We start from the raw sequence: 25,090 nt of genomic DNA, 5'->3' as shown, positions 1-25,090 counted from the left end.
ATAAACACTAGAATGATGGGTATGTGTACAAAATGGTGACTTTTAGTGAAATTTGTTCATTAATAATTGAAATAGAGACTAATGAAGGGTATGAATGAGTAATGGTGGTTGTGTAATGTAAATGTAGTGGGAGACAGAAACTGCTAGATGATCTTCTTATATTATTTTTATTTAGGTCAAGAGTTCGAATCTCATCACATAAGAGAAATTATGTTGTATATAACAATAACTCAGTTAGAAGAATATTATTAGGTGTGAATTCTTGTAGTTAAGTTACCGAAAGAATGGAAAAATACTCGCGCACCACGTAATCTATTGTTTTATTATGAAAAAAATAAAATTGTTTAAAATGCAATTGATCAAATTTCATGATTTTTAATCTCACAATCACCAAAGGAAAAGTGAGAGCCAATTAGTATTAATTTCATGATTTTTAATCTCAACAAGACTACTTACATATACTTATTATTACTAAATTATATTTAGCATATCATTATCAGAACATAAATTTGGTGAGGTACACATATTATTAACAAAGAAAGCGAAAGGATAACGGCTACGTTTTATTGTATAATGTTCATATTCAATTACATAACCCCAAAAAACAATTAATATACTAATTACGGAATTTAAGAAGAGAACAGATTTAATTAGATTATGACATGCAATTCTCTGTTTTCTTTAAAACATGTCAAATCATAATCTAAATTATTCACATTGGAGATATATCATTGTCATAAGATCCTCCATATACAACATTTTCTAATTTTCTTCATGTTTGGTGAGAGTAGCTCATGAGTAACTGAACAATAATTCTAAAATATGATGAATAATTAATAATCACCCACATCTTTAAATTTAAAGGGTATATATGTATGAATGAAGTACTCAAAACTTGATATGTATATATATATAGATATATTCATCTGAAGTTAATAAGAACATCACTTTGTTCATGAAAAAACTAATATTAATTAAATGCTACGTACTGTATTTTTTCAGCGGTGGAATATACGTACTTCTCACTTCTCAATTCTACTTCTACTCCTTTATATATGTGTATATTATATATAATGGTGTAAATTAATTTTGTGAATCCAAATTATTATTAAGTGCAATATTGGATTCCAAATACTATTTCAACCATCCATGTCCTATCAAGTATTTAAAAACGCATTAAATTATAGCTGTCCTGTATGTACCACACTATTTTATCATGTATGTGTTTATTTCGAAGGCCATTATCATTATATAATATAATACAAATATATATATATATATTTATATAGAAAATAAAATAGTTGTCGGTTGAGATGAATGGCAGTTACTAGTTTCTTCTTCTCCAGATATATACTACTCTGTTCATATAATTATTTGCATATGCAGATTATTCATCATAGTAGCAACTTTGAATTGAAACATTATTATCACAATAATGATATCAAAATAAAAAAAGGGCTCAAAAGTTTTTATGATACACTTATTATACTGCTTTTTGATAATTTTATTATGTAACGTTTGTATGAGGTTGAAAAAAGTATAACATTAGATTAGATACGATTACGACCCAACCAAAACTCTTCCCTTATTATCTTCTTTCTGACTTTTCTCTTTATCTAAAGTAAGAAGATAAGGCAATTGTTTTACTTTGGGTGAAAAAAGTAGTATTCTAACGGTTTAAAAAACGTTGAAACTAATAGATATATATGTATACTTTTTCATTACTCAAATCATCATAAATATTTCACAATAGTTGTTCTAGTAATAAAATAAAGTGAAAGGTAAGTTTAAGACTATACATATATACAAATATATATCTATTCTATATAAAGTCTGTCTATATAACTGAATTTTTAGTTTATGAGAAATTCATTGGTATTTTTTTAAAAAAAATAATTTATAATTCAAAAATAATAATTTTATTTTATTAAAATGTATTTTAATATTAATTTTTAAATAAATTAATATTACTTTTAAATTTTAATCGGGTTTATGAGAAATTTATAGATAATTTTTTTTAAAAAAATAATATTCTATTCAAAAATAATAATTTTTTTTATGAAGATGTATTTTAATATTAATTTTTAAATAAATTAATATTACTTTTAAATGTTAATCGTATAAACCTAACAGGAAACACAATCTCTGAAAATTCTCAATAAAATAACTAACCTCGAGGGGATGAGCAACCAATCGTGATTATTTAGGATAATCATTTATAATTTCTTTTTCTAAATCTCAAACCCTCAAACCCTATATTGCTATTGAATTATTGCCTCATCTATTCTCTTTGATCTTTCAGCTTCTATGCCGTGATTCATGGCCTCTCCCTTGCTATATTGCTTTACTTTTAAACAGTTTTGGGATATGCGAAATATAATGTCATCCGTTAAAGAGTTTGTTGGGCACACCAAAAGTAACAAGATATCATTTTCAATTTATAATCCTTAAATTTTTTATGATGCTCATTTTGAAAGGCTAGGTGTAATTGTAATGTCGGAGTAGCTAGATTTTTTCAGAAGATAAAACTCACATCAGCACCGCCATTGCTGGCACCCATTCTAACGAATACTATTCTTCTAAGCTCATATCTAACACACAAACAACATAAAGTTGAGTTGAACCAAGATGAGATAAACATTTTTAAGTGTATTACCTATTAATATAATAAAAAATACCTACCATAAAATTTAGTATACGTGTCTCGCACGTAACTTTTTACTAGTATATATATAAGCACCAACATATATATTATATACTAGGGTCCTTATTGAATCCAATCTGTACTATTATGTTTATAGTTCATCCGATCCGCACTAAATGCAGATTTTATTTTTTTTTAGATCAAATACACACAATAGCTTAAATCCAATTCAATCTAATTCGCAAAATTGTGGATTAGATTGGTTATTTTGAATTGGTTACTTTTTAACATTAAACTATTTAATATTTATGAAAAAAATATTTTTCCACATAATTAGCAACAAAATAAAATAAATTATTGTTATTTTATGTCTCCAACAAAAAATTAAAATAAATAAAATAACAAATTCAAAAGATAAAAAAAAAATGTATGTATATAAAAAAATATTTAATTTTGTTTTAAATTGTATGTAGAAAAAAAATTATATATAAAACGGAATATACATTTAATCTATTAAGTTTTGAAATATAATTGTATTATATGTATTAGACTTTTAAATTATTATTTTCTTTACATTAAAATATTATTTGTATATATAATTTTTTAAATTTTTTTATAAATGTGTGGATTTGATTAGATCGGTTACTTTTACATGTCAATCAATATCCAATCCGCACAAGTGCGGATTTTAAAATTTTCAGTCCAATCTAATCTGCATAAGTGTGGATATCCGCACTTTGCGGATTAGATTAAATTGGATTGTACAAATTGAATTGAATCGGCTATTTTATTTTATGAACACTCCTAATATATAGGCATTAATATATATACATGTAATTAATCTCAACTATAAAGTTAACTTAGTTCATTTGTGTTAGTTTATTACGCAATTGTGATTCTTAGTTTACTAAATAAGAATTGGAAAGATTTTTGTAGGTACTGTAGAATATTACTACAACATCTATACTTCACTATGAGAGGAGGGCATTTATATCTATTCTATATAAAATGTGCCTATATAACTAAAATTCTTGGTTTATGAGAAATTTATGGGTGATGACTTATTATTTTTATTTAATAAAATAATAAAATATTATTTATATATAATAAAATAATAATAAAACCAATCTCATTAATATTTGAACTGATATTTAAGATTCTGATGTTTGTTTTCTTTAATCTTATACTTTTAACTGAATTTAAATGTCTCAAGTATATATATTATATAATAACATATATTTTACTCTCACTGATTAATCTTTTATTGTTCCTCATAAATATAATAGTGTGCATTCTTTTTTATTATTATTATAAATTGTTGTCGTTACATATTGAATTTGTATTTGACTTGACTAATCTCAGTGATAGTGTGGTAGTGGCTTTCTTGCAACAATGTACTTGAGGTCGATAGACGATCAATGTGTGAGTAAAGCGAGTACAAATAGTATAGGTATTCTTTCTTTTCTCTTTATCTCTTCATCTCCTATCTCTTTGAATTATATTTGTATTTATAATTTTTATTAATTTATTGCAAATTTCAATGATGATAACATTGGGTTCGAGATACTTGAGGTTGTATTTTGTTGAAAATACAATAAAGAATAAGAAAAATTGTTACAAATGTTATAAAGAAGACATTTATTTAGTGAATCAATTATAATTTGTGTGGAAATCTCAAATTTTGAGTTATATATATACTTTCTTTCCATGTATAGTTATTCTTCATTAATCTAATCCTTATATTTATAATGATTATATTTAGTACTATTCATGAAATCTCCATTTTCCCTAAGCAATACATAGTTTATTTGTTTCTATAATTTTGTGCTAATTTTATTTTATATTTTTTATGTGCCAATTATAAAGTGATAATATATATATATATATATATATCTCATATTTTCTTAAGGTAGAGTTTATATTCAATTTCATATATTGGCTAATTGTTGGTACTATCTGGTTCTATTTTTTCGTAATTTTTTGTCTTATTAAACTAATTATTATACTTTAAGTTACTCATTGAGTAAGGTAAAATAATTACCTTAACCTCTGAAATTTATACTTAGTTATGAAGATTTTGACAACAAAGGTCAATACAATTTAAGTAAAATCTTATTTTCAAGTTTAGCAACAAAATTCAAAATGAAGAAAAAAAAAAGTTTGAGCATGAATTTAGTGAAGCTATGAAAATTCAAAACATATACTGCTAAGATATTTTTTGAAACAATAATAATCAATTCTTATTTTTCAAATTAAAACAATAATTCAATTAAAAAATTATGATAATAAAAAATTAAATTAAATTTAAATGTAAACTATACTTAAGATATTTTTCAAAAAATATATAACTTTTATTTTTTCTCAAATTATCTTAAGAATTATTTTAGAATATGTATATATTTTCACATTATATATGTATTTATAATGTATGACTAAGTTTTTAAATTAATTAATATAGCATATTATTATTAATAAATTAACTACGTTAAATAATAGGTATGGTTATATATGTAGAATATTATTAAAACAATTATTCTATAGATTTTAAAATAAATACCAATAATAATTATTATAATCTATAAAATTGATTGTTATATCTATTTTCTACCTAAAGTGTGCCTATATAACAGAATTCTTGGTTTATGAGAAATTTATGAATGACTTTTTATTTATATTAAAAATAAAATGGTTTATTAATAAAAATAATATAGTTTATGAGAAATTCATGGGTTACTTTATATAATGAAATAAATAAAATAAATCTCATTAAATCTAAAAAAATACGATTGGGTTTTTGCTTTATATATTATATATATATTGCTAAATAATTTTTCTATTTGTTTTTTTGGCTCGATCAGGTTATAATTGCTTACCTCTACATCTAAATCTGAATATATAAAATGTGGCTATATAAACGAATTTTGGTTTATGAGAAATTATTGACTGACTTTTTTTAAAAAATATTATCTTTTTTTTTATATAAAATGTGGCTATGTAACAGAATTCTTGGTTTAATATTATTATTTATTTTTCTGTCAAAATATTAACAGAATATTCTAATACTTGACAGAATATTCTGATTAGAAAACGTTAATTATAATTGATTAATTTTAGATAAATAATCCTACCAAAATTTAATCTAACAAATTTTTCTCTCTAGAGCAAAAATCCCAGCCTCCAACATAACGTTTACCAGTTTATAACCTTAGTTATAATTTCTTAAGCTATATTTTATAATTTTAATTTTCATATAAAAATTTGAAAAATACTAATGAAGACAACATGCTACATGCTATTATACAAAAGTATTGCATTTATATATCCCACGATGTTTCAAAAATACTTTTGAAAGTTCATCTTAAATTAATTATTAATATGTAATAAATGATATTAGTTATTATATTATTACTTCAAACAAAGGAAAGTTCTAGCGGTGCTTTTACTTTCTAATCATCTCTTGGTTTCGGGTAGAAAGTCATATTCATGTGTATATGTGTACGTTAAATTTTTGTTAATAGGCCAGGGAAGAGAGTATAGTCTTACAAAACTTGAAATGTGAACCTGAGTTGTCAGCATATACATAACCTCAATTTTGGTTTCTTTAACCAGCTGCCACACACAAGTTACTTACTCTAAATTTATAACCATTTACAATTTTTTAACACTCAAAAAGTTACCAAGTTTGTTTTCTATAGCTCTACTTATTAAGGTAGAAAAATATTTTCAGATTGACTCCTCTATTCCGTTTATTAAATGAATTATTTTCAAGTTGACACATTAACTTAAAAATGACACAATAATGACCTACTACAAAGTATACACTTATATTCATTCTATTTATTGAGAATCAAAACGTCAATCTTCTCCACTAGATTAGCCAGACACACACAATATTATTTGGACATAAACACAGGACACAATATTATAACTCAAACTCATAAACACTTAGTCAAAACTTGAATGAATAATGCCACTCTTTTAAGTTTTAATTAAGACTGTATATGACTAGGCAATTTTAGTTATTGTATTATCATTGCTGCTACATAATTGATCATTTTTTAGATTTTTGATGTGAAATTTTGTATTGTGAGCTTTTTACAGTTTCTAATAGACTTCAATGAGTAATAGATTTATATAATTATACTTGGAATAAATTTTGATAATTTTATTTGGTAGATTCCTATTTTGTTATTAGGTAACATAATATTATTATTCGTTAGGTCTGTCACAATTATTAGAATGAATCAATTTAAAATCCTTTCACTATATTGAAAGGTGAGATTGATTTTAATATGAGCTTAATTATATATTTTATTTTGTATATCTATTGTTTTATTTGAAAACAGGTGAATAAATGACTACACTATATACAACAATTAAGGACATCACTCCAACTACAGAAAGTTGGAAGAATAAAATGAGAGTGTTAGAAAAATTTGAAAAGCGGACAAATAAGAGTTCACCACTCAAATATCAAATACTTAATGTTAGCAGACAAAAAAGTATACAATCAGTTAATTTACTGTTGAAATTGTCAATACTCTACTAATAAATGCTATATTTTCCGAATTTTTCCTGTACACCCGCTGCAACAAATTATTATTTCATAAAAATATATATTTTTTTCTTAAAAATGAACACAGGGTAATGATGTTGAACCTAATAACTAATAATATATATGGGTGACTATTTAATGGTTACATTTTTATTGTAACCATATGGTTACATTTTTTTTTTTAACCTGTAATAGCAGGTTACCAATAGGTAAATTTTCCTTTTTTAGATTTAATTAATTATAATTAACTATTTTTTTTAAAATAATTAATTAAATAGACATTCCTATTTTAGAATTATTTAATTATAATTAATTATTTTCTTAAAATAATTAATTAAATATTTAACAAGACCTCTTTTAGCAATTAATATTTATATTTAAATACTTACTTGAATTATTTTAATAATTAAGCCATTTAATTATAATATTTACAATAAAATTTATTTTTTTACAAAAATTAAACTTCTTTTGACACAAATTAAAATTCTCTTCTTATAATAAATTTTTAAATAATTAGTTATTTTGTTACAATTATATGAACTAAGTATGAGGCCTCAAGCTAATCAATCGATAACAAGTGCAGCCATTTTTTTCTAAAAAATCCTTCAACTTATTTTATTTTTTACTTTTTAAATATTTAAATAAAAAAATTAAATAATTAAGTATAGTAATTTAAAATTAAGATTACAAGAATAATAAAATTTAAATTATGAAATTATATGTGTATAATTTTAAATTATAAAAAGTTTTGCACTAAAATTCTAAATAATTTAAGTATAAAAAAATAAATTGCTAAAAGATCCTTATATAGTAATAAATTGCAAAAAATTAATTAATAATTATAAATAATTTAATTTTAAAATATAATTAATCTTAATTAAAGTTTTATAAGGAAATAAATGATTAGGTTACTTTCAGGTTACAAGTTATTTATAATTTATTTTTATTTAATTTCCAAATTAATCACAACCATTTAATAGTAATCCAATGGCTTAAAAAAATGTAATCATGATGGTTTCCATATATATATATATTATTTTTAATTGTATCACTTTTTAATAACGTAGAAAAAAACTAACATAAAATTTAGTATACGTGCCTCGCACGTAATTTTTTGCTAGTATAAATATATATATATATATATATATATATATATATGTATATATACTTTGTATTGTGACGACCTATGTAGTCAGTCAATTCTACTCATTATATATACATGATCTCACTTATAATATTTTTGCTAGAATTAACTAGACACAAAATAATTCTTGTAGCAATAAATGACTACTTTTACTAAATAAATACCTGCAATTAGTCTTATATAAGAATATCTCATTTATTCTCTTCTATAAAAATTGAAGGAACAATTTTATATATAATAATAATATTATTAATGTGAGTTGTGACAACAACATAATTACAGCCGATTAATGCAGCTAATTAATTAACTAATCAACTTTGAACCTCCATGAAAAGAGGCTATAAATAAAATTAAGTTATAGATTTTTCTCAACCAAACAAAAATTAAAATTAAGGTGAGAAGAGGACCACTGACCAACCATATCAAGACCATCACTTGCCATAAATTTTGTTAGCTATAAGAGCTGATTTTGAAAATATTATTGTTATTAGGCACCAGTAATATTTAACATTTTTAAACATATTGTTTTGCGATTAATTAATGATACTTTTTAAAAATTATTATATTAAATTATATAAGACATGATACTTAATTGGACCAATAATAATATTAATACATAATAGGTATTTAGACTATTAGTGTTTTTTGGGTAATTCTCTTGAAAAAAAGGGTTTTTCTTATTACATTTTTTTTTGGGCAGAACTCTATGTAATGTATTTCCTTTCTCAACAAATATCATAAGCCAATTAGCCAATCTGTATTCTCTGGACAAAACTCAACCACTCTCTTCAATATTTTATAATTATATCATAGAGAAAGAAGAGAAGTATCATAAATGAATAAATAAATGTACATGTATATTAAATTTTGTAGATGATATATGACCAAAATATAGTCATTGCATATATACACCACAAAGCCAATATCCATTTCACAAACGACATTCAAAACAGTTGTTTATAATTACACACATACATCAAACTTATTGTTTATATATTAAACTGATCAAATACGACAAAAACTCATTTATGTAACAAAAACTTCTGAAGGTGAAGTGTAACAATATTTTTTACGAAAAGAGAAATATATATATATATATATATATATAACACTATATATCACAAAACTGGATAAATTAATGGAGAGAAAACGACATAATAATAATACATTGGCATGAATTTTCAAAGCCCAGTTTCTGAGTTCGTCAGATATAGAATTAATGAAATTTCTGTAGACTCATAATTTATGTCCTTTGCAAAAGGACTCATAATACTTAATTCACCTCAACAAATTCAACTCATCTCTATCTTTTTCTCTTTTGATTTTTCTTTAGTACATAATATATGAGACATGTTTCATACTATTGTCATTTATTACTTTCATGGTTTTAAGATTGTCCATGTGAAACTTTTTATATAGTCTGCAAAAATCTCAAAGTAAAATACTATATTTTATGTATATATATATTAATTATACTCTGATTTTGTTTTTGACTGATTGATATTGAAAGATACATAAATCCCATATTCTGGAATCTTTTTTTTTCTTTGTAAAAAGTAAATAAGTCTTTTGATGAAGAATATTGTCTAAACTGCAACATTTTTTTAGGCTAAGAAATAATATATAATATATATTATTATAGGTGTTAATGTAAGTCTGTAACTCCATCACTTTGTGTCTGCTCCTAACTTTAAAGTGAGAATTAGTAAATGATTTATTTATTTATTTATCTTCTGATTTTTTCTATATTTTTAAGAACCATTATTGCATTAAAATTACAATTAAAAAGTACCATATTTTTTGCTTATGTATATCTTGAGTTTATGATCATGATGAAGTCTCTAGCTTCTTATATATGCTTTTTGACTTAATTTTTCACTTTTTAAAAAACATTATTCCACATAGCCAAAGATGAAAGAAGCATATTTAGCCATTATTATTTGCTCAACAAGTTTAGAATCATGAAAATGGGCCATGATTATCACCATTTCTTCTTTGAATAGCCTTTAATTTATGTTGACCACTTTTGGGGTTCACAAATCTTTTTTTTTTCTTGGGTGTTTTTGTTTGGTGATTGGTGTTAAAAAATTTGCTCTTAGGGAAATGATCACTTGAGGTTTTAAATTTAATAAAATATTATCATGTATCAAATTAATTTGTTTTTGTTGGTTAATCAAATAATCAACCTAGTTTTTATTTTCTGCTGGGGAAATAATTAACCTAAACTATGTTGAAAACTAGAAAGTTGGTTTTTCCAACAATTATTTAACACTCATGGTTTTTTTTTTCTTTCAATTGAGTCAATAAGTTTTAATAGTAACAATTAAGTCTTATATATATTCATCAATTTTATTTTATATACAATATAATTAACATTTTTATGCTTCAATTTATTAGTACATAATTAGAGAGTTGGTAAAAATTAATGTTTACTGTTGTAATAATCTCTTAATCCTTAATTATCAATTTATAATGGATTAATTATTTAATTATAAATTTGAGATCAATAACTAAAGGGAAATTTCATTTTTTGCCCTTAATAAAACCCCCAATATCAAAATTTAGACCCTCCACTAATTTGTACAAATTAATTCCATTGATTACATGAACTTCCCATTTTACCCTTTTATTAAAAAAAATAAAAAAAAATTGTTAAAAACTAAAAAAACTTCCCCCTCTCTCTTCCCTCTCTCTTCCTCTCTCTCTTCTCTCTCGTGCACCCCTCTCTCTCTCTAAAAAAAATTGAAAAAACTTCCCTCTCTCTCTTCCCTGTTGAATGTTTATTTTTCTGTGGGCGGTGGTAGAAAACCGGAGCACACCCCAATCACTCAAGAATCTTACACCATTATAATGGATAAATTGTGTTTTAAGCATTTTGTTAGATTTTATGTAATTTGCTTCGTTATATGTGTCGTATTTATTGAAACTGGTATTTTTTGGTTTGAAATGGTAGAGATCTTGCATATCTAGTTTTCTGTCGAAATCTGGGTTTTCCAGAAGTTATCGACAGTTTATCGATAGAATATCGATGCTATGTCGATATCCTGCTAAGAAAGGTCAGGGATGACCATTATCGACATGTTGTCGATAGTTTGTCGATATCATATCGATTAAAAAGCAAATTAACCCTAAAATTGAAAGTAGTTTGACCAATAAAATTGTCTGTGTTGTTAATGTATATCGATGGGATGTCGTAGGTATATCGATAGGATGTCGACACAATGAGAATAAAAAAAAATTTGACCTAAAATGTCGATAATTTGTCGACGGTATATCGATAATTTATCGACAATGTGATTTAATTGCTTTCTGTGTGATAATATCGACCTCATGTCGACAATTTTGTTTGCTAAATAGGCGTGATCATACTTGGAATATCGATAGCATGTCGACAGTATGTCGATATGTTGGCGACAATGTGATGTAATTGCTTTCTGTGATTGCTAAGTGTGATATTGATTGATTGTCGACATCATGTCGATAGTGTGTCAACAATTTTGTGTCGACAAATTCTCAAATAAATTATGTATGTTAATTTGCTTTTTAATCGACATGATATCGACAAACTGTCGACAACATGTCGATAATGGTCATCCCTGACCTTTCTTAGCATGATATCGACATAGCATCGATATTCTATCGATAAACTGTCGATAACTTCTGGAAAACCCAGATTTCGAAAGAAAACTAGATCTGCCAGATATCTACCATTTCAAACCAAAAAATACCAGTTTCAACAAATACGACACATATAACGAACACAAACTACATAAAATCTAATAAAATGCTTAAAACACAACTTATCCATTATAATGGTGTAAGATTCTTGAGTGATTGGGGTGTGCTCCGGTTTTCTAACACTGCCCACCGAGAAATAAAACATTTGACAGGGAAGAGAGAGAGGAAAGCTTTTTCAGTTTTTTCTAGAGAGAGAGAGGTGCACGAGAGGGAAGAGAGAGAGGAAGAGAGAGGGAAGAGAGAGAGGGAAGTTTTTTTAGTTTTTAACAATTTTCTTTTTTATTTTTTTTAAAAAAAGGGTAAAGTGGGAAGTTCATGTAATCAATGGAATTAATTTGTACAAATTAGTGAAGGGTCTAAATTTTGATATTGGGGGTTTTATTAGGGGCAAAAAATGAAATTTCCCTAACTAAATTCATTTAGGATAATATTCCTAGCTACTCATGGTACCAAATCTCCAAAACAAAAGTTATTATGCTCATTATTTTAAGAAACTTCAATAAGTAATTCAAAAGACTTAATAAAGTTATTTGATACGAATTGAATCTTTTATAGTGAACAACAAGTTCATAAAAGAAATTAATTTCACATAAGTCTAATTACGCATAATCATTATTATATAAAACACATTTATCAAGATCTCTATCCATATTAGTAATTTGAATTTGGATCATGTGCATTCTTTAAGTTGTGCTCAATAAACTAACTGTATTAACAACCATTAATTAAATATTCTATAGTTTAATTTATTACTAACTATTTTATTTATTATTTGTCATCTTAATTCTCTCGTATACTAAATACAATATCACATCCTATTTGTGTGTGTTGGAGGTCCTGGGTTCGAGTCTCAAGTTATGCTGATATAATATATAAACGCTTAAATAAAAAAAAAAACTATTCCATAATATCTTAGATATTAAATGCTGTAATATTCAAAATCCTCTAGCTTGGCTAGGATTGTAAAAAATTAAAAATAGATTAGACTATAAGGTTGAGAGTTGCATACATAAAGGGCTTGGTTACATAGAGTCTTGATTATTGCATTTGTGGATAAAGGCCTATGTATGGAATCTTGATTGTTATGCTTATACATATAGGACTCAACTAGAGCTTAGCTAAAAAATTATTTTGAGTAGATTAAATACATGATTGAGACTTCTAATTACTTGCACTGGTTGTAAACTTGTAATATTTCTCTGTCACATAGGTCATAAATTAATCTATATTTGGTAGCATAAAGAAGGGGGAGAAAAGAAATAATAGCAGGGAAAAAAAAGTAAGGACACATCATTTTAAGGGAAATTTTTAAAAATACCCTTTTTATATTTTATTTACAATTTCTTACAGCCTAAAGTTTTTATTTGTTTAGCAAAATGTAAAAAGACAACTAAAAATAACAATAAATAAATCTCATGAAAACAATAAATAAACTATAAACAACCAAAAATAATATAAAAAACCTTATAACAATTATAATATAACTATAAATAAACTATAAAATAACCAAAAGAGTGCTTTATTATTTTTACTGAATATGTATTTTTGTAAATAAAAAAGTTCAAAGCGTAAAAAAAAAAAAATCCGTGTTAATGTATTTTTATGATGATTTTCATATTTCTGATAATTTATGTAATTTTTTCTAATTTTAATATAATAAGATATGATTATTTCAAATTTGGCAATTAACTTAATATTTTCAAAGTAAGGAGTAGTAAACCATTTTTTGAGGTCATTTTCCTGCTATGACTCCCCACGGAGTCTACGTAATTGGCGATGGGCTCATCAAAATCCTGATAATAAGGCCCAAATAATAAGGGAATTTTATAAAAATACTGCTTTTGGACCAAAACTTTACAATTATACTGGGACACGGCAAAAATAACATTTTTACTGCCCCAGCCCAATTTCATTACTTTTGTACTGCCCAAGCCCAACAGCATAACATTTATACTGTGTGTGTGGGGAAACAACCTTCTTCGTGTGTGGGGAGACGCCGGAGACGGAAATCACCAAGAAAAAACCATTAAAAACCAGTAAGAATAAACAAAAGCAAGAAATCGACGTCAATAAATAATCATGGCAAAACAACAGTAAAACAACACTAAAACAATCAAACAAAACAAAAGAAAAAAATGATTAAAAAAAACAAACAATCTGCTGCACAACCTCAACACCAGATGCAAAATCAACTATATTTGCAAGTCTATTCCTAGAAAATTATAAAAAAAAACTACTAAAACAACACTGAAACAACACAAAAACAAATGAAGCAAATATAACTACTTAGAAAAATATAAAAGAAACACACACCTCAAAACTCTCTTGTGAGTGAGCTCGTCAAATATATTTATAGGAGAACCAAAAGAAAAAAACCACAAAAATAGCCAAAGAGAACGAAGAAGAAATGTATTTATAGCCTCCATCTTCCACACTCACAGACATAACCATCACAACAACACGAGAACACCCAGAAAATACCTATTAATTCAAATAAATAAATCATGAAAAACAACAGTAAAACAATACTAAAACAATACTAAAACAAAAAAAAAACAATAAAAAAAAATGATCAAAAATTAACTATGTTGTGCACATCCTCAATACTAAATGCACTATATTTGCAAGAAAAGTTCTAGAAAATTAGAACAAAAAAAAACCACACTAAATCTTATATTTTAAAAAAAAAACATAACTAAGAACTTCAAAAATTAAAAAAAAAAAAAAAAGAAGAAAAGAAAAGAAGATGAAGAAGAAGAACTAAGAACTATCACCTTCATGGTCTTCCTTCCCCTCATCATCTCAGCCATGAATGGTGTTCTAAGTTTCTTTCTTTTCCTTCAATATAATTTTTTTTTTTTGAATGGTTCCTTCAATATAATTAAGTATATATAATAGTAGAGTTGGACATCATATATATATGTTGATAGGAGAGGAGATGTACGTGGCAAGCATGCATGAATGTTATGATGTTATAACATATTAATTTTCAAATTTTACATGCAAACAAAAATACTATAAAAATAATTAAAATGCTTGTCACTTTTGTCACATCCCACATCCAATCAACTTTTTTAATAAAACAAAAAACTTTAAATATTGATGTGAGAAAATCTTATAGAGATATGTACACAAAAAAGTCTATATTGTTGATTCAAAAAAAAAAAAAAAGTTGGCAGCCGAAAAAAAAAAAAAAATATAGTACAAAAGTTATTTTTGGAGTGTAACAGTATAAAAGAAATAAAATGGGAAAACACAGTAAACTGTGTAAATTTCCCAATAATAATAATCCAAGCCCAAAACGAAAGAGTGGACTTTGATCCATATCGAGGTCCAGCCCATAAAGAACCCTTTCTCTAGCGAGAGGTCGATCTCTGCTGCGACCGAGGGAGGGAAGCTTTCGAAATCGAAGAAAGCAAACAATGGCGGCTAACTGTGTGAGGCAAACCCTACGAGCATCGTCGGCTTCTGCAAAATCCCTTTGGAGTTCTTCTCCTGCAGCTTTCGCTTCAAAAGCTTCTAAGTCCACTGGACTCGGCGCTTCCAAGCCCAACTTAGCTTCTCCTTCACCTTTTCACAAACTCAATTCCTTAAGGTGAGCTCTCTGTTGTTTTAGCTTGTGGGTATTCCTTTGTTCATTTTACTAAGCTTAATGTACCATTTTTTGCCCTTATCTTATCAATTTAAGCTTTCATTGTTTTTGTTTCATACACTTATTGAAGCTCTTTAAGCTTGGTCTGATATTTAATTTAAACCTGATTTGTCTCAATATAAGTCTCTACAAGATGAAGATTCTATGGTAATAAGTCTAGCATTATATGTATTGTAACTGCTGTATGATATGAATTTGAAATTCCAGCATTGTGAGCATACTGTACAAAATGAACATCTTTTAGGGTGCGTTTGGTTGGAGTTATGAAATAGAATGAAATGGAAATGAATCAATTTTGATTTCTTTGGTTGCACAGTTGCATTTCAAAGTATTGAAATTCCTCCCAATTTTACCAGCTACATTTGGATACAGCTTTCTCTTTGTTGTCTTTATCAAATTGATTTATATGTTGTTATTAGAATTTATAAATGATGATTTTGTACTTGCTAGGCTTCCGGTGGAGTTAGCTGGCTTGCAGTCTTTGATGCCCTTGCATAGTGCTACTGCTGCAGCCTTGTCCACATCTTTGCTTTCTTTGCACAATAACAAGTGGGGTTGTCTATCAGAAGGTACCTTCAAATTTTAGCTTTCGTTTTGTTCTTGTTTCGATTCAATGCTGTAGATATAGTAGACACTGTGCATTGTCATCTGATGAATTTATGGCATATAGCTCTTCTGTGTCTTTTTTAATGTCATTTTCGTTGATACAACCGAATTGACTGAAGAACAGAACTTTGATATAGATAGCATCTGTAGTTTTTAGCTTCAAAGATTGGGGTTTTCTGACAAGGATTTAAGAATAATGCTTTTTATGTGGATTTGAATGAGATTTGGTGTTCCATCCATGGTGATAGTTATCGTAGAAATTGGTCTTTTGTTGCCTATTCATTTTACTATTGGAATTTGAACTAGATGTGGAATTGGACAAAATAAATGCTTCGATAGCTTGGCTTTTATATTAGAATGTAGTGTGCTTGTTTTTTTATGTCTCTTTACCACTAGCTTCATAACTATACTTCTCTGAATGGTTGCTAAGATATTGTTGTTTTGTGCAGGTTTTGCCACCCCACTATAACAGGACCGATGAGCTTGAGTTATAGGTATAAACCAGAGACAGTTTTCTGTTTTGTAATGTTTACATTTGAGATTAATGTAACTCCAGGAATGAGATAGATTGTTACATTGTTTGTTTCACTGGTTTTGTGACAGAGACCTATGTTGTCATTCTTTGAGTATTTGGGCAAGGGATCATCAATACCAACAAACACTGGATAAGCTTGTAATTAGCTTATTTCATTAGTAGTACAAATAAAATTATAAATTGATCATTTTTGAACACGTATATTTGTCAATGAAAAACCAATTAATATCTGATCATGTATGCATATTCATCTTATGATGAGACTGTTGTATATTTTTCATGGTTGATATGTTCTTTTGGACTCAAACTCGGTCACCATTCTTTCTCTCTAACTTTTCTTTCATGCCATACTAAATATAAGATAACATAACCTAAACACATTACAATATTAATATTGTTTCCTAGTACTCAGTGTTGCTTCCTTGGTCGTTGGCAGTAGGGGTGATCTTCTCAACAACTGCAATTGATAAGTTTTTTAGTGAGGGTCAAACAAAGTCTTTCTGAACAACTTAAAACAACCTTGGCCACCACCTTACAATGATAGCCAAGGATTATATTATCACAAACCTTTCTGCACTCCATGGTTGCTTTATGGTATGATTTGTACACACTAGCTCCATCACCTTTAAGAACTAATAGAAAACTAATAGACGTATAGAGTAGTGTATAATGAGTGAGAGTAAATTGGTATCTTTTAGGAAAATCAGTTCAATTTATAGGGCATGATGATGTGACTTACCTCTCTTACAATGATATAATTGAATTGTTGCATAATCATAGTGTTAGGATTTTATGTCCTAAATACAATTTAATTTTATTATAATCTTATTTACTTTCAATAACGATCAAAAATTATATCTTAACTTTATCATATGTTTTGTTCACATGTTTAATACAGATTATATATTTAATATACAAGTTTTATTAAATTCCGAACATATAGTTATTTATAATTACAGTGATGTCACTACAGTGAAAAGTAATTGTGATTATATGCTTCAAATTATTAAGTATCACGATTTATCAGTATACTGGATTTACATTGACGTGATAAATCAGCGATAAGGTTTATTCAACTTGAATAAGTGGAATGTCTTTTATTGGGCATTAGTACACTAGTATCAATGTATCGGCTATACATCGGTATGGACTGATATTGACAATAGAAAAGATATCATAAACTTGCCATTATATCTTTTTTAAGTCAATGACACTTAGTTGATTATAAATCATTTGATCTCAATCTTGCGATGGTTAAGCTCTAATTTAAATGTATTGCACGAGTTCCTTGACTTGTTCGTTACAGATTACATGTAGGCATAATACTTACATCTTGGGAACTTGGTAGTACAATTGAGTGAGAGTATTAATCATAAATATGGACATTCTATAACTATTTAGAAGTAAAATGATGGTTTCTTAGAGCTTGGTTTAACGCGATAAATGATAGAATGCTCATTTCGGTAATTATATTAGTTTCTCGATATATCATTTACAAGTGGCTAAGTGTTTAAAGGATAAAATACATTGAAAGATAAAACAGTAATTTTGTCCTTACTCAATGTAAACCATCGATAGAGGATCAATAATTATTGTGATTTAAACAATGGATAATTTATAGCATAATTATATTTGGTATATAGAGTGTTTTATGTAATCAAGAGTACAATTCCGAATATATAGTGGAGTCAGAAAGAATTAATAAGCTAGAAAATTTACGTGATAAATTTCAAGATTTGCTTATTAAGAGATTGGTTACATAGACTTATGGTCCCACACTAGCTGAGATAATATTATTTTGTAATCTCAATTAAATGATTTATTTAATCAAGTAGTATTCTAAGTAAGACTATATCTTATTTATAAATTTTACTAAGAAAGGATATATTTGAGCAAAAAAAGAAAATTTATAGTAATTTCTTAATTAAGAGACCTTGAAAGTCTAATTAATAAATATATTTAAATGTTAATTTATTTAATAATTAATTATAATTATTAAATAAATAAATCTATTATTTAAATAATTTTGTTTAATATTATTAGTAATAATAAATATGTTGAAGACAAATGTGTATACACCATTGTTGTGAATTTTCATTTTCATTTTCAAAATTATTTTAAAGATAAAAAAAAAAAGTTTAGCCTCCTTTTGAGCTACAAGATTAAATCTTACTAATTCTATTGAAGTGTTTACTATGCTGGAAAAAAGTGTAAAAAGAAGGAAGAAAAGGAATACTTTGGTTCCAATTAAAGTCTCTCTTTACTGTTTTGAAGAGTGGACTTAATTAATAAATATAAAATTTTTTGATTATCTTTTTTAGCTTTGATTAATCAATGTAACATCACTTTTCCTAACGTCCTTTGCAATAAATGATTTTTAGTTTATTCTTATTATTAGTTTTTTTTTTTAATTAACTCAAAATTAATTTACTTGAATCCAAGTCTTTAAATCAATATTTTTTTTTAAAAAAAAAAGTCTTTGCATTAATATAAAAAATAAATGATTTACCAAAACAAGCCAACAAAATAGAGCCTTTTGTTAAATTAAGTCACAAGGCAAACCAAATAGGAGCCAAACCAACTGGTAGATAAAAATAAATGCAATGTAATTCAAAAACTCATTACGAAACGACACAGTTTCGAGAATATGACCGTTGCACTTGGCGCAACGTTCGAAAATTTAAAAAAGAAAAAGATTTCCTCTTACTAATTGACCGTTGCCAATATCCACTGGGCAAATAAAACCCCCAGCTCAACCACATACTTCCTCATCTCCAACTATGGAAAGAAACTGTTAATCTTCGATCCAAGATCGTCATGAATCTTGATTCTCTCGAATCTTGATCAAAATCCTCGATATCTGCTTTGGGTTTTCTTTTGTTTTCGATTATCTTTCTTCTAACAGCTCTGTTTTGATTATCATGGCTGCTCTAGCACCGGGAATTCTTTTGAAGCTCCTTAATGGGATGAACACAGGGACGAAACCCACCAGCGAGCACCGGAATTCGCTCTTACAGGTGACTGATATAGTCCCGGCCGATCTCGACGAGAAGAGTCTCTGGCCAACTCAAGGCTTTTTCATTAAAGTATCGGATTCTTCTCACTCAATTTACGCTAGTCTTCCTTCTGAACAAGATGATATTGTTCTTAGTAATAAAATGCAGCTTGGTCAGTTCATTTACGTTGACCATTTGGAGCCAGGGTCTCCGGTTCCGATCATTAAAGGGGCTAAACCACTCCCTGGTCGACACCCATTTATGGGGACACCAGAACCATTGATGGGTCTTAGAGAGAGAGGTGAGCAAAAGTCTAATTCAAAGGCTTCAGCTTCATCAAGAAGGGGTTCTTGGGGATTAGGCAAAAGTGGAGTAGAAGATGGGATTTCATCACCCTTTGTTCTAAAGCCTGTTCCTTTAGATTTCGACCAGTGTACACCGGTGAAAGAGAGGCAGGCGAGAGCTTTGAGTAGTCATCCAATGTCTCCAATGATCAGAGGAAGAGCAGGAAAGGATGGCGGCAACTCAAGTGCTACCGGAATTCGGTGTTCTTATGGTGGTGGAATTTTGGGTAAGATGCTTGATTCTAAAGGTGAAAGTCCAGCATTGTTAAGGAAAAGTTGTGTTGTTCCTTCTTCTAATGGGAAATTTCCAAGAAGCAGAAGTGTCTGCGAAAGAGAGCCAAGAATTCCAATTAGTCCCTTCAACTCAGCTGTAGGTACATTTTCCCCTTAAAGTAAATATTGGTATTGAATTGATGATGTTCTTTGAGAGCTCATTTCTGTACATTTTGTTTTGATACTGATGTTGTTGTTTCAGGATATAAAAAGCTCAACTCCTCCACCAAGATTGCGAAATACAAAAATAGCAACTCAACTCAACATGGCTGGAGAGTCTCAAAACTCATCATCCAACACAAAATCGTCTAATCAGCCACAGCATGTTAATAACATATCACCTGATAATAATAAAAGCACATGCCTATCTATGAACTTGCCAGGAAAACTTAGCATTTTGGGCAAGGTGAATTCTATTCTATGTTTCAATACATTCTCTTTGAACTATATATTAAGCTTTACCAATTTGTTTACCCTTTTATCTTTGATTTTTATAGGAAGCTGTTCAGCAAAGAGAAATGGCTCAGAAGATTGCTCTTCAAGCACTAAGAGATGCTTCAGCAACTGAGGCCTTAGTTAGATCTCTCAAGTAAAGAACACTCTCCCTAGTGCTGAAATTTCTTATTACCAAGTTCTAAAGATGACTGATTTTCAACAATGTGATTTGTTTAACTTTGCAGGATGTTCTCTAACTTGACCAAATCAGCAAAAGCAGAGAACCCATCAGCCTGCTTCGATAAGTTTCTTGAATTCCATCATCAAATTGCTCAAGCAGTAGCTGAAATGGTGTCACTACAAGCTGCCACTTCAACTGAAATGTCCCAAAACTCTGTTGGGATTAAAAGGAAAGACAAGGAAGAAGACATCAACCCTTCTGTTTTAAACGAAATAACACACAATTCTGCTAACCACACCGAGTTAAACTCATCAAAAAGGCGGTCAGCGTTGCACAAATCAGTTACAGGCAATTCTGAGAAGAGTGAAGAAAAAACAGCTACTGCCAGTGGCATTGGAAAGCTCCTGAGATCTAGCAGTGTGAAAAAAGCTTCTTCAGAGAGAAAAACATGTTCTTCCTCTACCCCACTTGGAAAATTGTCTCTTGACTCCATTGCTGAGAATGATGAAAACAGCAAACCGGGTTCTTCTTCTTCTTCATGTGGCTTAAGCAATACAACCATAAAATTGGGTAAACAGATTGAAACAGAATCTGGGAACTGGTTTATGGAGTTCTTAGAGAAGGCTTTAGAAACTGGTTTGAAGAAACAGAAAGGGAAAAAATCAGCAGATGGGGAAGCTCAGAAAGTTCCTCAGTCTTTGATACTTAAGGTCATTAATTGGATTGAGGTAGAACAAAGTGATAGTAGTAAGAGGCCAGTACATCCTAAAGCTGCACAAATAGCTCGAAAGCTCAGAATCAAGATGAAGAATCCTTAAGAATAGGAATAACATTTTCGATTAGATTTACATTTTTATATACGTTGATTATTTGTAATGAGTTTATGGAGTTTCTGTGTGTGTTGTTACGCATTATTTGTTTGATAATGTCCACGAAATATATAAATATCTAAATTTGTTTGCCGTTTGAAATTAATTCTAGTTTTATCGACATGAACGACATGTCGTTTATATGTAAAACGACATATATAATAGAGCAATTTGCGGCGAAACCCCCTTATGTTTTGATTTTTATACACTTAACCCCCTTATCTTTATTTTTGGTGGCAAAACCCCTTTATGTTTTAATTTTTATACACTAATTTTTAGACGACAGTCTTTCCATGAATATAACGATTTTCAGATTTCGAAGATAAAACAGTGTGAGTTTCAAAGTATTATCAACTAACTAACTATAAACAGCTTTAGTTTGAAAACCCTAGCGAATTAGGGCACAGATTAACAGACTTTGCCATGGAGATTGGGTGCATGTGGATGAGACGAATTCGGTTGAGACCCAATTCTCTCATCACTTCTGTGACCACTCCGATTGGCTCCTCCTCCTCTCCAGCTTTCAGAGAACCCATTTTGTACATTTTCCGGAAACGTAGAACCCACGTACAGGGTCTCTTTCAGTTTCTTCGAACCCACCGTCGTTTGCTTACGACCGCCGCCGCCGTTTCACCTTCAAACCCTCGAGCTCCCTTCGACTGCGCTGAAGGAGTTGACATTGATGATGTTTCAAACAAAAGCTCGAAGGTTGTTCTTAAGGGAATGAATTACTCTGAACTTGAGGTAATTTTTTTAGTGGGAAAATGAATTTTGTTGATTGAAAATTGGGAAATGAAATATAATTCTAATTTTGAGGATGTGGTGGGTATGTAGAAATGGGTTCAATCACATGGATATAGACCTGGTCAAGCTTTAATGCTATGGAAACGCTTATATGGGGACAATATTTGGGCGCATCATAGTGATGAGTTAGAAGGTATATGTTTGGTCTTGCGTCTTTTCTATTTACACAAATTGCTTTGTTAAAAATCTACTTATTGTAGGTTTGAACAAGGATTTTAAGAGCATGTTGAGTGAAAATGCTGAGTTCAAGGCGTTATCTTTGAATGAAATTATAACAGCATCTGATGGAACTAAGAAGGTAGGCATAGTCATTCCCCTCTCTCACTTGTACTGTTTAATTATGTATTTGTTTTCTTTCTTGAGAATATTCTCATTGATTGTGAACCTCACAGGAGGTTGCAGATTTTATTTAAGTTGGAAGATGATTTAATAATTGAGACTGTTGTTATACCTTCTGATAGTGGCCGTAACACTGTCTGTGTTTCGAGTCAAGTGGGCTGTGCCATGAACTGTCAGTTCTGCTTTACTGGCAGGTAATCTAAGATTTCATTTTCATTTCTTTGTTATATTCATTTTGTAGTTTGAGTCACATGTTGATGTTCTTACTCCCTTTTACACTTTTCAGGATGGGTTTAACAAGAAATCTAACTGCAGCTGAGATAATTGAGCAGGCAGTATTTGCAAGGCGCCTGCTCACTAGCGAAGTTGGTTCGATTACAAATGTTGTATTTATGGTATGTTTGCTGGTTGATTCGGTGTTTTTTTCTCTATCTGGGGTATAATTATTAATTATCTATTGAAATTTACTATCCTTATGTCTTTTGATGGCTCTAGTAATATGTTTTCATAGGGAATGGGAGAACCGTTTCAAAATATTGACAATGTTATCAAAGCTTTAGACATTATGGTGCATGATCAGGGGCTGCATTTCAGTCCCCGCAAGATCACGGTTTCAACTAGTGGACTAGTCCCACAGCTGAGACGGTTCCTCAAAGAGTCAAACTGTGGTTTAGCTGTTAGTTTGAATGCCACAACTGATGAGGTATATTTCAGTTTTATCTGAATGGGCAAGTCATTCATGCTTACCTGCGTCAGTTTCAACTATGCACAAACTTAAAAGTTCTACCATGCTTAATCTTATTATTGTTGCAGGTTAGAAACTGGATCATGCCAATCAACAGGAAGTATAAGTTAGACTTACTTCTTCAGACCCTTAGGGAGGAACTTCGCTTCAAACATAAATATAAAGTTCTATTTGAATATGTAATGCTTGCTGGTGTTAATGACAGGTTGGATTAGCTTTTAAATTTCTACATGTTTGGAATTGGATTACTAGCATGAATGCATCGAAGTGACATTTACTAATCCTTTTCATTGTTTGTTTTTCTGATTCTTGCAGCATGGAAGATGCAAGGAGGCTAGTTGATCTTGTTCAAGGTATTCCATGCAAAATCAATCTCATCTCTTTCAATTCCCATTGTGGATCCCAATTCAGACCAACTAGGGATGAGAAAATGGTTGAGTTCCGAAATTTTTTGGCTAAAGCCGGATGTACTGTGTTGTTGCGACCTAGTAGAGGTGATGATCAGATGGCTGCCTGTGGTCAACTTGGCAATCCTGGTCCTGTTCGGGCTCCTGTCCTCCGTGTGCCTGAGAAGTTTCGAACTGCCTTAGAAGTTTCAGCATGATTTTTAAGACAACCATGGGAAAACCATCATTTGGTTATTTCATAGTCTACTGGCCTAATTCTTAGTAGCTTCTAAGTTTAGTACCCTATATAGTACCCTATATAGCCTGTGCGGTTTTGTTAAACCAACCACTTAGGCTAGGTGCTAAGCAATTTAGTAGAATCTGGTCCTTTAAACATGAATCTCACGGATGCCATTGAATAGTGTAATGAATCTCACGGATGTGATTGAATAGTACGAGTACTCTTTAAAACAACATTGGTCGACGTAAAATCTCCTTCCGCTTTCCCATGCCTTATGGGGTCTGCTCTTGGAAAATTCATCACGTTCTGTTTTTTCTTGAGCTCTTCTCTCGAATAAAACGGTGCGTTGCACCTTTAATCATCACATCACCTGTTAATTTTCAGTTGATAAATCAATTTAGTTATCATTTACGAAAATACCCTTCAGAGATAAAAAAAAAAAAAAAAAAAAAGAAACCCCCTAACAGAAATGAGGTCAACCAACACAATGTAAATACAACCCATTACATTATGAGGCCTCTTACATTATTGCTACTACGTTTCGTGATTACACACGTTATTTCTTTTATTATTATTAGTTTTTTTCTTTTTGAAAAGCTTTTA

General features: G+C 28.9%; 3 protein-coding genes across 4 annotated transcripts; all 3 read left to right on the top strand.

Annotated features, from left to right (window-relative positions):
- Nucleotides 1-15,415: 15,415 nt before the first annotated feature.
- On the top strand, nt 15,416-17,181 carry LOC115712039 (protein NUCLEAR FUSION DEFECTIVE 6, mitochondrial). Of its 2 annotated transcripts, XM_030640248.2 has the most exons (4): nt 15,416-15,676; nt 16,184-16,302; nt 16,789-16,833; nt 16,943-17,181. In XM_030640248.2, exons 1-3 carry the CDS (start codon nt 15,504-15,506, stop codon nt 16,806-16,808), a joined length of 312 nt encoding a protein of 103 aa, XP_030496108.2. In that variant the 5' UTR covers nt 15,416-15,503; the 3' UTR covers nt 16,809-16,833; nt 16,943-17,181. The 2 variants fall into 2 exon arrangements, with proteins under 2 accessions (XP_030496108.2, XP_030496107.2); XM_030640247.2 differs by having other exon boundaries at nt 15,418-15,676; nt 16,789-17,181.
- A 2,387-nt stretch (nt 17,182-19,568) lies between these two features.
- On the top strand, nt 19,569-22,078 carry LOC115715029 (uncharacterized). The gene is made up of 4 exons (XM_030643813.2): nt 19,569-20,584; nt 20,690-20,893; nt 20,985-21,076; nt 21,168-22,078. The coding sequence occupies exons 1-4, from the start codon at nt 19,796-19,798 to the stop codon at nt 21,919-21,921; spliced, it is 1,839 nt and encodes a 612-aa protein (XP_030499673.2). The 5' UTR covers nt 19,569-19,795; the 3' UTR covers nt 21,922-22,078.
- Nucleotides 22,079-22,270: 192 nt separating this feature from the next.
- LOC115712546 (uncharacterized) lies at nt 22,271-24,851 on the top strand. The gene is made up of 8 exons (XM_030640844.2): nt 22,271-22,716; nt 22,807-22,909; nt 22,977-23,074; nt 23,179-23,309; nt 23,402-23,510; nt 23,627-23,818; nt 23,929-24,065; nt 24,176-24,851. The coding sequence occupies exons 1-8, from the start codon at nt 22,396-22,398 to the stop codon at nt 24,462-24,464; spliced, it is 1,380 nt and encodes a 459-aa protein (XP_030496704.2). The 5' UTR covers nt 22,271-22,395; the 3' UTR covers nt 24,465-24,851.
- Nucleotides 24,852-25,090: the final 239 nt, after the last annotated feature.

This window comes from Cannabis sativa, chromosome 4 (genome assembly GCF_029168945.1).
Source record: "Cannabis sativa cultivar Pink pepper isolate KNU-18-1 chromosome 4, ASM2916894v1, whole genome shotgun sequence".
NCBI lineage: Eukaryota > Viridiplantae > Streptophyta > Magnoliopsida > Rosales > Cannabaceae > Cannabis > Cannabis sativa.
The sequence above is the reverse complement of the archived record's forward strand: the minus strand, read 5'-3'. Positions and strand labels throughout refer to the sequence as shown.

Bases quoted from the DNA above. Each gene is read 5' to 3' on its own strand.
- LOC115712039 (XM_030640248.2), top strand. From the start codon at position 15,504: ATGGCGGCTAACTGTGTGAGGCAAACCCTACGAGCATCGTCGGCTTCT. The intron at 15,677-16,183 runs GTGAGCTCTCTG...TGTACTTGCTAG, and splicing joins CACAAACTCAATTCCTTAAG to GCTTCCGGTGGAGTTAGCTG. The intron at 16,303-16,788 runs GTACCTTCAAAT...TGTTTTGTGCAG, and splicing joins GTGGGGTTGTCTATCAGAAG to GTTTTGCCACCCCACTATAA.
- LOC115715029 (XM_030643813.2), top strand. From the start codon at position 19,796: ATGGCTGCTCTAGCACCGGGAATTCTTTTGAAGCTCCTTAATGGGATG. The intron at 20,894-20,984 runs GTGAATTCTATT...TGATTTTTATAG, and splicing joins AACTTAGCATTTTGGGCAAG to GAAGCTGTTCAGCAAAGAGA. The intron at 21,077-21,167 runs GTAAAGAACACT...TTAACTTTGCAG, and splicing joins GCCTTAGTTAGATCTCTCAA to GATGTTCTCTAACTTGACCA.
- LOC115712546 (XM_030640844.2), top strand. From the start codon at position 22,396: ATGGAGATTGGGTGCATGTGGATGAGACGAATTCGGTTGAGACCCAAT. The intron at 23,310-23,401 runs GTAATCTAAGAT...TACACTTTTCAG, and splicing joins CAGTTCTGCTTTACTGGCAG to GATGGGTTTAACAAGAAATC. The intron at 23,819-23,928 runs GTATATTTCAGT...TTATTGTTGCAG, and splicing joins TGAATGCCACAACTGATGAG to GTTAGAAACTGGATCATGCC.